The sequence below is a fragment of the Myotis davidii genome, unplaced genomic scaffold, assembly GCF_000327345.1.
Source record: "Myotis davidii unplaced genomic scaffold, ASM32734v1 scaffold60, whole genome shotgun sequence".
NCBI classification, from domain to species: domain Eukaryota; kingdom Metazoa; phylum Chordata; class Mammalia; order Chiroptera; family Vespertilionidae; genus Myotis; species Myotis davidii.
The window spans coordinates 3,231,918-3,244,592 of NW_006293007.1; the positions used below are offsets into that span (position 1 = coordinate 3,231,918).

A 12,675-nucleotide genomic window follows, 5' to 3' on the forward strand; every position below is an offset into this window, starting at 1 on the left:
TCATTAGCCTTTTTTATAAATAAAAAATTAAGATCTGAGCAATAACTTTTAATACTAGCCCCATAAAAATAATTTTAAAATATTTTTAATTTTAAATATAAATAAAATATCTAAAACGTAAAAGTATCTAATATGTTGACATCTCTACAATACAATAAATACTGCATTTTGTTTTGTCTTTTTTAACTCCCACTTTCTAGCTATTAAAGTTTTCATTTTCCATATAATTTAATTTTTTTTAAGTTTTAACTTAATTGTTCCAATAAAAATTAGAGCTCAAGAAGAACCAGTGTTTGATGATTATAAGTTTATAACTTGGTGGTAGGAGAGGTTGACAAGAGTCCAAATTTATGAATTGGGACTGTGTAATATTTGAATAGCTGTTTGCTTTAAAAAAAACACACACCTGGATTGCCAAGATGCTAAATAAAATACAGACATTAAAGTCATTAGAACTAGAAAATAGAAGGCGGCCAGTGGGTATAAAATCCATTGACTTTGGGGTACCAATTGGGGGACGACTGAAATTTCAGGTTCCCGTACAGATACCCACACACACTGGTTTTGGTAGCTCTCAATCATCTGTTTACAGTCTGGCAGCGTTATGGCCTCAATCCTGCCCCTTAGAGATGGGATCTTTGCCTAAAAGTTATTGAAATGAATACTGCAGAAAGCCAAAAATGCCCTGGCTTCCCGTGCACGCTGACAGCCAAACTGAAGGCTCTTTCCATTTGCAGGTTTTTTTTAGTGTCATTTTAAGTTGCAGCTTCTGGCCAATCAGCGGGCTCCGTGCCTGCTGACATCACGCGGCAGCCAGTTCCCTCCAGCTGCAGAGCTTCAGTTTGTCTTTTTTTTAAAACTAAAATGGAGGCTGCTTTCTTGCCTTAAGGAGTCCATTGCCTTCCCCGCCGAGTCTAGATGTTGACATGTAATAAAGCGGGGGGCAGGATGGTGGTGGATGCGGCCAACTCCAATGGGCCTTTCCAGCCCGTGGCCCTTCTCCATATTCGAGGTAAGTTATTGTGCGTTTCACTGAGTCGGAACCTTCTGTGGCTAGTTAATAAATGGCTATTGTGCTTCAGATAAGACCAGCAGGAAGTCCTTTCCAGCAGAATTCATGGTTTCACTGCAGACTTAACCAGGGGCGGCTGGGCGTGTCCCTGCAGTTTGTCTTTTTACGGTCTACTCACAGAATTTGAGTCTTGAGAGAGGCCTTGCATGCATAGTTCAAAGCTGGTTTTTCTGCTTTCTGCTCGCTCTCCCATCCCCCTTTCCGAGCTGTGCTGATGTCAAAGGATGTGAAGTCACCGCCTGGGGAAGGTGTTGGGTGGGGGGAGGAAGGGGAGGCGGGTGGCAGTGCCTGGCCAAGTTGTCTGTCCGTCCGCAGAGTTTCTGTTACATCTATGTTGCTTAATACTGCAAAGGTTTCATCGGGGACACATCCCTGAATTAAAGATGAATTGCAGTCAGAAAATGTGCAGAAACCATTAGAAAAGAACTTCCTTTGAAAGGATTGTTTTCATTCTTGCTGTGGAGCCTAAAAGAGACATACACTCCTTCTCTGAAATATTGAAATCCATTGTGGGTCCTAATTTCTGAAATGTTAGTGCTTTCGTAGACACCTAGGACATATTTTGCATTTAAATTGGCTCTGCCTTGCCATCTGACTTTAATATTTAACATGGCAACAAGTTTTCAATGTGTATATAGGTTACTTTTAATAATTTCAGTTTGCCTCTTATAATTTATACAAAATTTGGCTTTAAAAACACAAACTTAGCTTAAAAGACAATTCCTATAGTAATTAATAATAGTAACATTAAAATGTGTCCGTGTAGTACTATGCTTATTCTTGGTATTTTAAAATATTTATTATGCAGATTTTTTGTTGGGGTGAAATAGAACATGATGTTAAAAGCTTCTTACAAGCCTTTCAAAATGTATATCACAGCTGTGCCTAACAAGACCATTTGACCTGTCAGAATCCCCTTGAGGAAGGGTGGGGGCACGTTTTCTAGGTGACTAGTTTGTGTGACTAAAGTGCAGGGCAGGATTTTTCAGAGCCCAGGGTGGACCCAGGGATGATAAACGCAATCAGTTGGAATAAAATGGGTGTTGCTGTTCTCTCCAACCCTCCTTACTGAAGCTGGTGGGAATGAGTGTCCACAGTGACCAACTTATAGGTCAGGCTGTGAATTCGCTGTTCTGCTGTGTGCCCAGGAAAGAGCAAACGCCGCCGAGCGTAGCATGTAGATAATTCAGCTGTAAGAGCCAAGTAGGCAAAAACAAATGCAATTGTGATTTAAGTTGGCAGTACTTATTTTGAAGTATCTTATAAGTAATAGACATTTTTGATTTGTGAGGTTTCTGATTTTATTACACACTTGTGTAGCAGTTATTTTTTGAACTATGAATTTATTCTGAAATGAAATAATTTTATTTTTTATCTTATACCACATTGATTTTGTTTTTTCAATTCCAAAACTTCGTTATTGCCTATTTGTACTTTCTGCTGTTGGGTGAGTGGTTGGTTTGTTCTCTAACCTCGGAGGGAAAGGAGTGGAGTGCATTAACTCGAAGGGACTTGAGTTGTTAAGAAGGGGTCACCTTTAGGGACCGAAAACTAATTTCTAATTCAAACGGCGGGGGTACTTTCTAATTCAAAACTTGAAGAATGCTTGATTTACTGGTAAGGACTTTTTAAGAAAAAGCATGTTAATGAGAGGTTTAGCAAAGTGTTTTATTTATATGGGCTTTGAGAGTCTTGATCAGTTTAACATCCGGTTAGCAGCTATGCTGTGTGTTCAGTCCCGAGGGTCATTAAACTTGACTGAGAGACACCCCCACTGCAGAGGAGCCCAAGTTCAGTGGAGAAACCCAGCAAGGACCCTGTTGCAGGAGAGACACCTGAGGAGCCAGCTCTGGGCAGGTGCACTAGAGAGCGGGGCCTGATGTAGTGATGCTGGGGAAGGGCCCAGGGGCAGCACTGAGGGGCTCCTCTCACCCTGGAGCACCATGGTTCCCACTTAGGGAGCAGGGTCTCCCACAGGGATGGGAAAAGAGCCTGCTCAAGGTCACACAGCCTGTAAGTGGCAGGGCCAGGCCTCAAACCTGGCTACGTTTAGATCATTAAAAAAAAAACTACCTCATTTAAAATTGAAATTTGGGCTGTTTGTAGAATCTTTGCCACAGGATTAATAGCAGTTCTTTCCAAGGCCTTATCAACATCCATCTGTTTCAGCAGCCTCTTTTGTATGACAGTTTTGTGCCCGGGACTCACTTCTTCATTTATTATACAAATATTTGTCCAGTCCCTGCCTCCTCATGCCAAGCAGGACCCTATGAAGCAATGGCGATGGCCCAGCTTTCCTAGAGTTTACAAGAGGAGGCGGGGAGGGGGGAGCAGACAAGTAAACAAATAAATCAATACTATCACTACACTGATTAGTTGTCCCAATTGGCTTGGTGGTTTCCTTCTATTAGATAGTCTAGCATTTTCCATTAATATGGTGAATTAGCATATTCTAAAAAGTTCAAGTATGAACGTGACATACTACTGAACACTTCTGCCTGTAGAAGGAGGGAGGTGCCTGGACCCCAATGGCTGTAAGTTTAACTTGATGATTTAAATCCTGTACTTCTAGTGCTGTCCAAGAGAACTGCTCGGTGTCAGGAATGTTCTCTGTGCTATCTGTCCACTGCCGTGGCTCCTGGCCACATGTGACTGTTGAGCACTTAAAATGTGACTCGTACAACTGAGCAATTGAATTTTAAATTGTATTTTATTTCAAATTTAAATAGGCACATGTGTCTAGTGACTGCTATATTGGACAGCACAGCTCTGGATGGGGATTGACAATGTTTTCAGTTTCTAGGCAGTCACTGTTTTTGGCCGTGATGAAAGCAACCATAGACAATAAGTAAACGAAGGGGCGTGATGGTGTTCCAGTAAAGCTCTATATACAAAAGCAGAGGGCAGGTTAGATTTGGCCTCTGGTTCGGGCTATTGCTTGAATTTTTTTTACTAATCCTTACCCAAGGATGTGTTTTTATTGATTTGGGAGAGTGAGAGAGAAACATCAATATGAAAGGGAAACTAATCAGTTGCCTCCCATACAGGCCCCAACTAGGGATTGAACCCTAAACCTTTTTGGTGTACAGGACCAAGCCACCCATCTAAGGCTATTGCTTGAATTATTTTTTTTATTGATTTTTTTTTACAGAGAGGACAGGAGAGGGATAGAGTTAGAAACATCGACGAGAAAGAAACATCGACCAGCTGCCTCCTGCACAACACCCACTGGGGATGTGCCTGCAACCAAGGTACATGCCCTTGACCAGAATTGAACCTGGGACCCTTCAGTCCGCAGACCGATGCTCTATCCACTGAGCCAAACCGGTCAGGGCTTGCTTGAATTTTTTAATTGCCTGTTAAGAATAGTAAAATAGCCCGGCCAGCATGGCTCAGTGGTTGAGCATCAACCTATGAACCAGGAGGTCACGGTTCAATTCCTGGTCAGGGCATATGCCCAGGTTGCCAGCTCTATCCCCAGTAGGGGGCATGCAGGAGGCAGCTGATCCATGATTGTCTCTCATTGTTGATGTTTCTCTCTCTCCCTCTCCCTTCTTCTCTGAAATAAATAAAATCAATAAAAATACATATATTTTTTAAAAGGAATAATAAAACAGGTGTCATGTGGTCTTCCCTCTACTTGATGGCCTGGTGGGGTTTGGGGAACTGGGCCCTGCATAGATAGAACCCACACTTATGCCTAGAGCTGGGCTCAAAGCAGAAAGAGCCAAGCCAAAATGACATTCGTGGCCAGAGAGGAAGAAAGCTATCTGATCCTTTTCCAGCTGGCTGTTATTCTGGCCTCAAGAAAGTTGTTAACTACTCTAATCTTGTTCTAGTCCTTAGCAAGCTCACCCATCTATGAGTCTGTCTTTGAAAGACTGGTAGGGAGCCAGAGAGCAAATTACTCTTTTTGTGTAAGCCCATTCTTCCTGGGAAATGGAGGTCTGATGATAGAAAGGTTTAGTTTCTCACGAGTCTTCCTGAATCACCAATTAAATGGAAGTCTTCACCTTAGAGAAGAGTGTGCAGGAGGGCTGTGTGGAAGTTGGATTCCCTGGTGTCATTTCCTGCTACACTCAATCTAGCCGGTACTACTAGTAAAACCTGTACACACGCATGTGGGTTCCTAGATGGAGAACACACCTGCGTGATGTGCAGTCAGTAAATACTAGTGAGGACGTGCCCAGGATGATCCTCACTCCCCTAAATGAGGAAGGAAAAGTGTCTTGGTGATGACCAAAAATAAAAAACTCTCCAAAAGATCAAGCCAGTGACTCATTCCCTGAATAGTGCAGCAACTCAGGATTACCTCACAAACAGCTGTATGTTGTGTAACTGTCGCACTCTGCCTTGACTTTTTAGAAATGTACCTTCGAAGCTCACTTGTAGTGACCCTCTGTGTAAAGATGTTTATTTTGTGCTCCTCGGGTGTGGAACTTAACCAAAGTATCACAGGGGAGAGGGACTGCATGTTTGTGTAAAGCCTGCGCATCATTGTTAATTGGTCTGCCCTTGAACTTGGGTACAGTGTCTGCTCAGGTTTCTGGTCATGATTCCTGCCTTGCAGCAAAAGCTAAACTCTTGGAATTTTTTCATTAGAATATGTTACTTGTGTTGAAGAATAAAAGAACAATAAGAGGAAAAGTTAGTAGTCAAGAAAAATGAGTACGTTTTTAATCCTAGGAAAAGGACAGACACCTCACAGGCAGAGTGGTTGGGATACATGCTACTTCTGGCTCCATGGCAGGGTGGTTTCTCTAGCCCAGTGATGGCGAACCTATGACACGTGTGTCAGAGGTGACACGCGAACTCATTTTTTTGGTTGATTTTTCTTTGTTAAATGGCATTTAAATATATAAAATAAATATCAAAAATATAAGTATTTGTTTTACTATGGTTGCAAATATCAAAAAATTTCTATATGTGACACGGCACCAGAGTTAAGTTAGGGTTTTTCAAAATGCTGACAAACCGAGCTCAAAAGGTTCGCCATCACTGCTCTAACCCTACAACACAGCATAGGATGGGTCCTGCTCTCTCTCTCCCCAAGGTCACCAGCCTGTACAGACGAGTCCAGTCCCCAGCCCCCTGCCCCAGTGGGAGAGGCAGTGTGTGTGGAGCACTTCAGTGTGTGGGGGCCAGGGCCAGGCCTCCCCCTCTGTCCTATCATTGAGCTGCCTGCACTGTGAGACAGTATTACTGGCCTGTTCTAGTAAAGCAGGGGCACCCTCTTTTGCCCAGGGCCACAGCGATGAATGAAGTGGGAGTCAGCCCAGCTCCCTTGGCGCCAGGGCAGGGTGTTGAGGGGTGGCTATAAAAGCTCCCATCACGTGTACCTTCTGGTTGTTATGCTTTCTATACTGTAATATATTTTAGTGTCTGGAGTTCAAACTCATCTCAGGTTTAAGGGAAAGTTGGTGAAGCTCCAAGCATCCATTCCATGTTGTGAGGGGGAAGTTGAAGATGTCCTTCCCTGCTGTCCCATTTCACTTACCCAGTCGGCCAGGTATTCATCGCTGGTTTAATTTTATTTCCTCCATGAATCGTAAGTGTCCTGGGGAAGGTCGTGGTCAGCTGGTTGTTTTTCATGACGTCTGAGACTATCTCTGAGTGTAAGCACTGGTGGATTGAAAATAAAAAGTTGTTTCTCTGAATGACCACTCAGAGAATAGTTACTGGTGTGTTTCTTAGCTAATTACTTGGTCAGTCAAATAGTACTTGTCAGTCTCATGAAAAGCTGTATGAGGGACCTGGTTGAAAAAATTGACCACAGGTAACCACTCTGCCTCGCCCGCCTGATCTCTTCCCTGTCAGATGGAAATAGCCCCACCAAGGATGTGGAAACAGGAAAACTCTAAAACAGGGCAAGTCGCTACTCTCGTGATGTACTTAAAGAAAAGTCCTTTGAATCTTGAAAACACATTGGCTCAAGCGCACGAGGACAGACTGCTGCTACAGCAAGTGAGGTCTAGTTTTGCGTCAAGCCCTTGAATTCATCATCCACAAATCGAAACCCCTTCAACTTAAACAACAAAAAAGATGTAATAGTGAAATACAGTGAGCAAATCTGTATAGGATCCTTGTTTTAGAAAGACAAAATCAAACCACAGAAGACCTTGCTGGGGCAGTCGGGGGATTGTGATCCTGTTCTCTGTGCAGGTGTGGCAGAGGCTGTGCTGCCAGGCCGTCCTGCCCTGGGGGCTTGCAGGAGGATCCTAGGAGGGCCTCGCATGGTCTCTACAAGCACTTAAAACATCAGAGAAAAGTCACTGAGCCCAAGTGTGCTCAAATGCAGACACCTGCCAGTTCTAGGACAGTGGGTATACAGGTGTGTCCTGTAGGTTTTCTGTAGTGTTTGAGAGAAATATCTTTAAAATGTTCTGCTTTAGAAAAAGTGTGCAAAGGAAATGGCATTGCTTAAAATTGTTTCCTTAATTGTGAGCAGCAGCCTTTTATGTTCAAGCTTCAGCCTTTCCTGTGTTTTCCTTTTTATTTTGATGTTGACAAATTAGCCATCTGGGTGGGCAAGGTTGAGACCCAGCCGATGCTGGCAGCCTCACAGCAGGGGTGCCCCCACCTGCTGGTACATTCTCCTCCTTGCTAACTCAGAGTGGCTGCATAGACCGCTATACCATCTTACCAAACGGTGTTGGGGGTGTACACCTTTTTTTAATGTTTATTGGCATTTTATTGGTCTTTTAAAGGGTAACAGCCTTAAAGGCACACTCTGAGAGAAAACCACGGTTCCCTCTGAACTTGAGAGGCAGGGTGCTTGGTGGTTGAGGGTGGGGGAGGCATTCTGAAACCACAAGACTGGGGTGAGCTTCCTCACCCACTCCACCCCTGCTCTAGTCTTGGGCAAGGGACTCAGATCTCTGGGCCTGGAAACAGGAATGACATGAGAACAAGGTGACCCACCTCTGGGTTCTGTGAAGTTTAAATGAGTGTGTGTAATCCGTGTAGAAAATGGTGCCGGCCACTGTGTAAGACTCAGAGTGTTAGTGGTCGCCGAGGTCATCCCTTTTCTAGGTCACGTGTGGCACTTCAGAGCCCAGTGCCTTAACCACACTCACTCCATTTATTTGTATTTGTTCCTCTTGTCCTTCACCTCCTGAAGAAATTAGTGCCATCATAGTTCTGGAGTTTGTGCTGTGTGCTGCTGTTGGGTTGTGTATGGAATGTCCTCACAGGACAAGCCCAGACTCAGTCTCCAGGGCATCTCCAGAGTGTAGACTGCTCCCGTCACTTCTCTTGGGTCCATCTGTTAAGTAAAATAAGAGACCATATTTATACACATTCCTCCCCTCCCCATTTTAGCTCTTATGAAAAAAAGAGTTTTCTCATTATATGAGAAAGAGACATTATATGTGATTATCACAAATAGGATGACTTCACTTGTCACATCCCTTTAGTTGTTTTTAATACAGATGTTACTTTCTGTGCATTAGCAACTTGACTTCCCAAAACATACTGTCTTATTGTCAAACTAGAGGCCCAGCGCACGAAATTCATGCACTTGGGGGGGGCGGGGGTTCAGCCGGCCTGTGCCCTCTTGCAGTCCAGGAGCCCTCGGTGGATGTCTGACTTCTAAGTCAGCAGTTGGACATCCTTAGTGCTGTTGTGGAGGCAGGAGGGGCTCCCACCACCGCCACTGCACTCACCAGCTGTGAGCCTGGCTTCTGGTTGAGCGACGCTCTCCTGGTGGGAACGCATTGACCACCAGGAGGCAGCTCCTGCATTGAGTGTCTGCCCCCTGGCGGTCAGTGCACATCATAGCAACTATCGTTCCACAGTTCGGTCAATTGCATATTAGCTTTTTATTATACAGGATCCCATAATATTAAACTCCTGAATTCCTTTTTGTGTTAAGATTTTTTAAAAATATATTTTATTGATTTTTTACAGAGAGGAAGGGAGAGAGAGAGTTAGAAACATCGATGAGAGAGAAACATCGATCAGCTGTCTCTTGCACATCTCTTACCCGGGATGTGCCCGCAACCAAGGTACATGCCCTTGACCGGAATCGAATCTGGGCCCCTTCAGTCCGCAGGCCGACGCTCTATCCACTGAGCCAAACCGGTTTCGGCAAGATTTTTTTAATTGGGATAGTATTTGCACTAAGTGGGATCTCAACTTGTAACCTTAAATCTTATTGTTTTAAGTTTTAATGCTGTGGTATTTTTCATAGAATTTGAACTTAAACACTGTTTGGGTTGGTTTTTCCATCTCTGTCATTGATGTTTGTGAACTTTTAGTGCAACGTTTGGATTCTTTGTTTTTTTTTTTAATTTATTTTAGAGATAGAGGATGGGAGAGAAAGAGAAACATTGATTCGTTGTTCCATTTGTTTATACATTCATTGGTTAATTCTTGTATGTGCCCTGACCAGGGATCGAACCCACAACCTTGGGGTATTGGGATGATGCTCTAACCAACTGAGCTACCCGGTCAGGGCACAGCATTTGGATTCTTGTCTATGGTTGTGTTACTCATGAGCAGTATGCTCTAATTACAGTATTTTGACTTATAAAACTGGAGAAGAGTAATGTTTCACTCTGGGAACAAGCTCAGTTCTTTCTATGTAGCTGGTCTCTGATTCTTGGTGGTGAGTGTGGCACATACTTGGGTGTTTGCGGTTGTCCATCATGTCTATACATACAAAATGGGAGTTGTTTTCTTCACCTTTATGTATAACCTGAGCTTATCCAGGGACAGCACTTGCTGGCCATGTTCTCAACTCAGAAGCTGTGAAGGGGTCCTCAGTCTTTACATAGGGCAGCATTCACAGTAGAATCCCAGAGCCACTTTCCAGGGATCTGCAAGTCCACGACTATCTTCATAAGAATACCAAGGCTTCAGCTGCCTTTTCACTGTGTGGCCATTTGCCTGCATGGTGCCAAGGCAGCAATAGCTATGTAGGTTAGCTCCTTACATAGAGCAAGGCAGGGTCTGCAACCAGCAGCCACTGTGTGCTCCACCAGGCGCATGCCGGTCTAACCTAAGAATTCTGGGTGAAGCATGAGGTGCTTGATTTTATTAAATCTCGACCCTGCATACTCAGCTTTTCACATTGTATGATGATGGCAAAGTCCACATAAAGCCCTCAGTATGCCGGAGCACAGTGCTGTCTCCAGGGGAACTGTGCAGTTGTTTGAGTTGCAAGCTAAACTAGCCACTTCCTCAGGAACATCATTTTTACTGGAAAGAACGAAAGTCAGACAAACCGGGTATTAAGATTTGAATATTTGACAGCCATTTCCTCAAAAAGGAACGAAGTGAGGCTGTCAACTCAAGGGAAACAACAGTGACACCATCTGTTGCACGTGATAAAATTCAAGCTTGCAAGAAAAAAATGTGAATTTTGGAGAACTTGAACCTGCCAATGTGAGATTGACCACTGCCAGTGGTGAATGGGTGATGTGGACAAATGGGTTTCTTCACATGGACAGGAAGGAAAATCTGCCTGACTCCTCGCCAGCAACAGCCAAATGCTGCCACAAAACAGGCGTGGGCAGAGGAGACATTCAAGTGCAGGACACACCCAGGAGTTGACGTAACTGAAACACCCACCAGCACGGTTTCAGATTCCACACTGCAGCCAATCTTGGAGAAACTACAGCTTGTCAAATCTTAATGTAGAACCAAAGAACATTACTTTTTTTTTTAAGCCATTGAAATACCTTCCTTTTGTAACTAAACATGTCTGTATAAGGGTGGCTTTTTGCTCAGTAACTTCAATCAAAACAGCATATCAAACAGATATGCGAGTCTCATACAGAAGCAGAAATGCGAGTGTCCCTGTCTTCTGCCAAGTCAAACACTGAGAGATGTACCACAATGCAAAAGAGTCCCATTCTTCCTATTTTTTAATAAAGTTATTTTCCTAATGTTACTTAAGTTAGCATGAAATGAGCCTCCTCTTAATATTTTTAATGAATTAGTAAGTAAATATTTTAAACATTCTCTAAACTGGTTAATGTCATAGGTATAACCCATGTAACCCAAGCTCTTCTGTCTCCTCCATACTTTTTTAGAGTACACATGGATCCTGACACCGAATACTTGAAAATCCTTGGCCCAGGAAATCTCTCTAGTGTGGGCAAGATGTGCCCCTGACCCTGTTTTCACAAGCCTCTGTATTTTTTCTCTTCCTCCCTCCAAAAAAAAATTTTTTGCCTAAATTCACTAGTTAGTTAATAATGCAAACAAGCCTCAGGGGCCACAGTGAGAGGCAGTACCTGCATCCGGTGCCTGTGGGGTAGGCAATAGAGTCACCTCAGGACCCTGAGCCGCCCTTTCTGTCTTAAGTCAGCTGCCTTTTATCTTTTTACAAAAATCTATATGTGAAGATAATCACTTTTAAATTTTTTAAAAATTACAAATTACTAAAATTCTCCCTGGCTTTATCCTCCAAATCAGTCTCCTGTCTTTCCTGGCCATCTCAAAGTGAATCATTTGGAGTTTGCAGTGTATCATCCCAGCATGCGTGCGCGCGCGCGCGTGTGTGTGTGTGTGTGTGTGTGTGTGTGTGTGTGTGTGTTTTCACATATATATTATATACATGCATTTATTCACAGAAAGTATATAGTAGTTTTTGTTTAAGAAAAAAATTGACAGCAGTTTTCAAAACCTAAACATTTTACATATTTTTAGTATCCTGACAGTGCTCTAAAATGATTCGTGATGCTTGAGCTAATATATATTATATACATGCATTTATTCACAGAAAGTATATAGTAGTTTTTGTTTAAGAACAAAATTGACAGCAGTTTTCAAAACCTAAATATTTTACATATTTTTAGTATCCTGACAGTGCTCTAAAATGATTGGTGATGCTTGAGCTAAGTTGTTACATTGTGTCATCCTGTAATGTGCTATATATACATGGGCATGGCATAAACTCTTAGTGTGTCCTCCCAAGTCTGCTAACTTGATTTAAACTCTCAGACTACAGTAAGTGGGCATCTGGGAGGAGTGGCTAGTGGAGCACCTGCTCTTGTGGCGGGGATGGTCCCAGACACTTAACCTCCACAGCCTGGCAGAAGAGACGCTCCATGCTCAGTTTTGCAGTTGTCTAAATGAGTGTTCACAAGTGGGCCTAACCAAACTGTGAGTGACGAGGCCAGAAGAAACCTGGTGCTGTCGGGCTGAAAGTTAGGCTGCCCCTGCTACTACACCAGGCTGTGGGGAATGTGGTGTTTTGTTTCCCTGTGCTTGAGACCTGGTCCTCAGGAGATTTTTTTTACTTCAGATTAAATCAGTGACCCTTCTGTACCTGCTTTTAAAAATACTTTACTACTAGGGAATCTAATCTAATAAAAGACAAACATGCAAATTGACTGTACCTTCGCTATGCCTTAAGCCACTCCCACCAGTCAATCAGAGTGATTATATGCAAATTAACCCAACCAAGATGGCAGCCGGCAGCCACGGAGCTGGAGCGAGCAGGAGGCTTTGTTGCTCCAGTGATGGAGGAAGCCAAGCTTCCCGCCTGCCGCGGCCGGCTCTGAGCTCCACTGAAGGCAACAAAGTTTCACTTATAGAAGGTAAATAAATCCCAGAATAGAAAAAAAAAGAAAAGAGAGGCTGGGAGCTTCCAT

The 12,675-nt window shown here is 43.3% G+C and overlaps 1 protein-coding gene across 8 annotated transcripts in view; it reads left to right on the plus strand.

Moving 5' to 3' along the window:
* PPP2R5C (protein phosphatase 2 regulatory subunit B', gamma) overlaps positions 1-12,675 on the plus strand; it is a 141,111-nt gene that overhangs the window by 45,123 nt on the left and 83,313 nt on the right. For 2 of the 8 annotated variants that reach the window (XM_006766615.2, XM_006766617.2), the window contains exon 1: positions 790-1,012. The exons of the other annotated variants lie outside the window; for them this stretch is intronic. In XM_006766615.2, coding sequence (XP_006766678.1) covers positions 919-1,012 — 94 coding nt within the window. In that variant the 5' untranslated portion in view covers positions 790-918. Of the gene's footprint in view, positions 1-789; positions 1,013-12,675 lie in introns of those variants that run through there. 8 annotated transcript variants of the gene reach the window in all.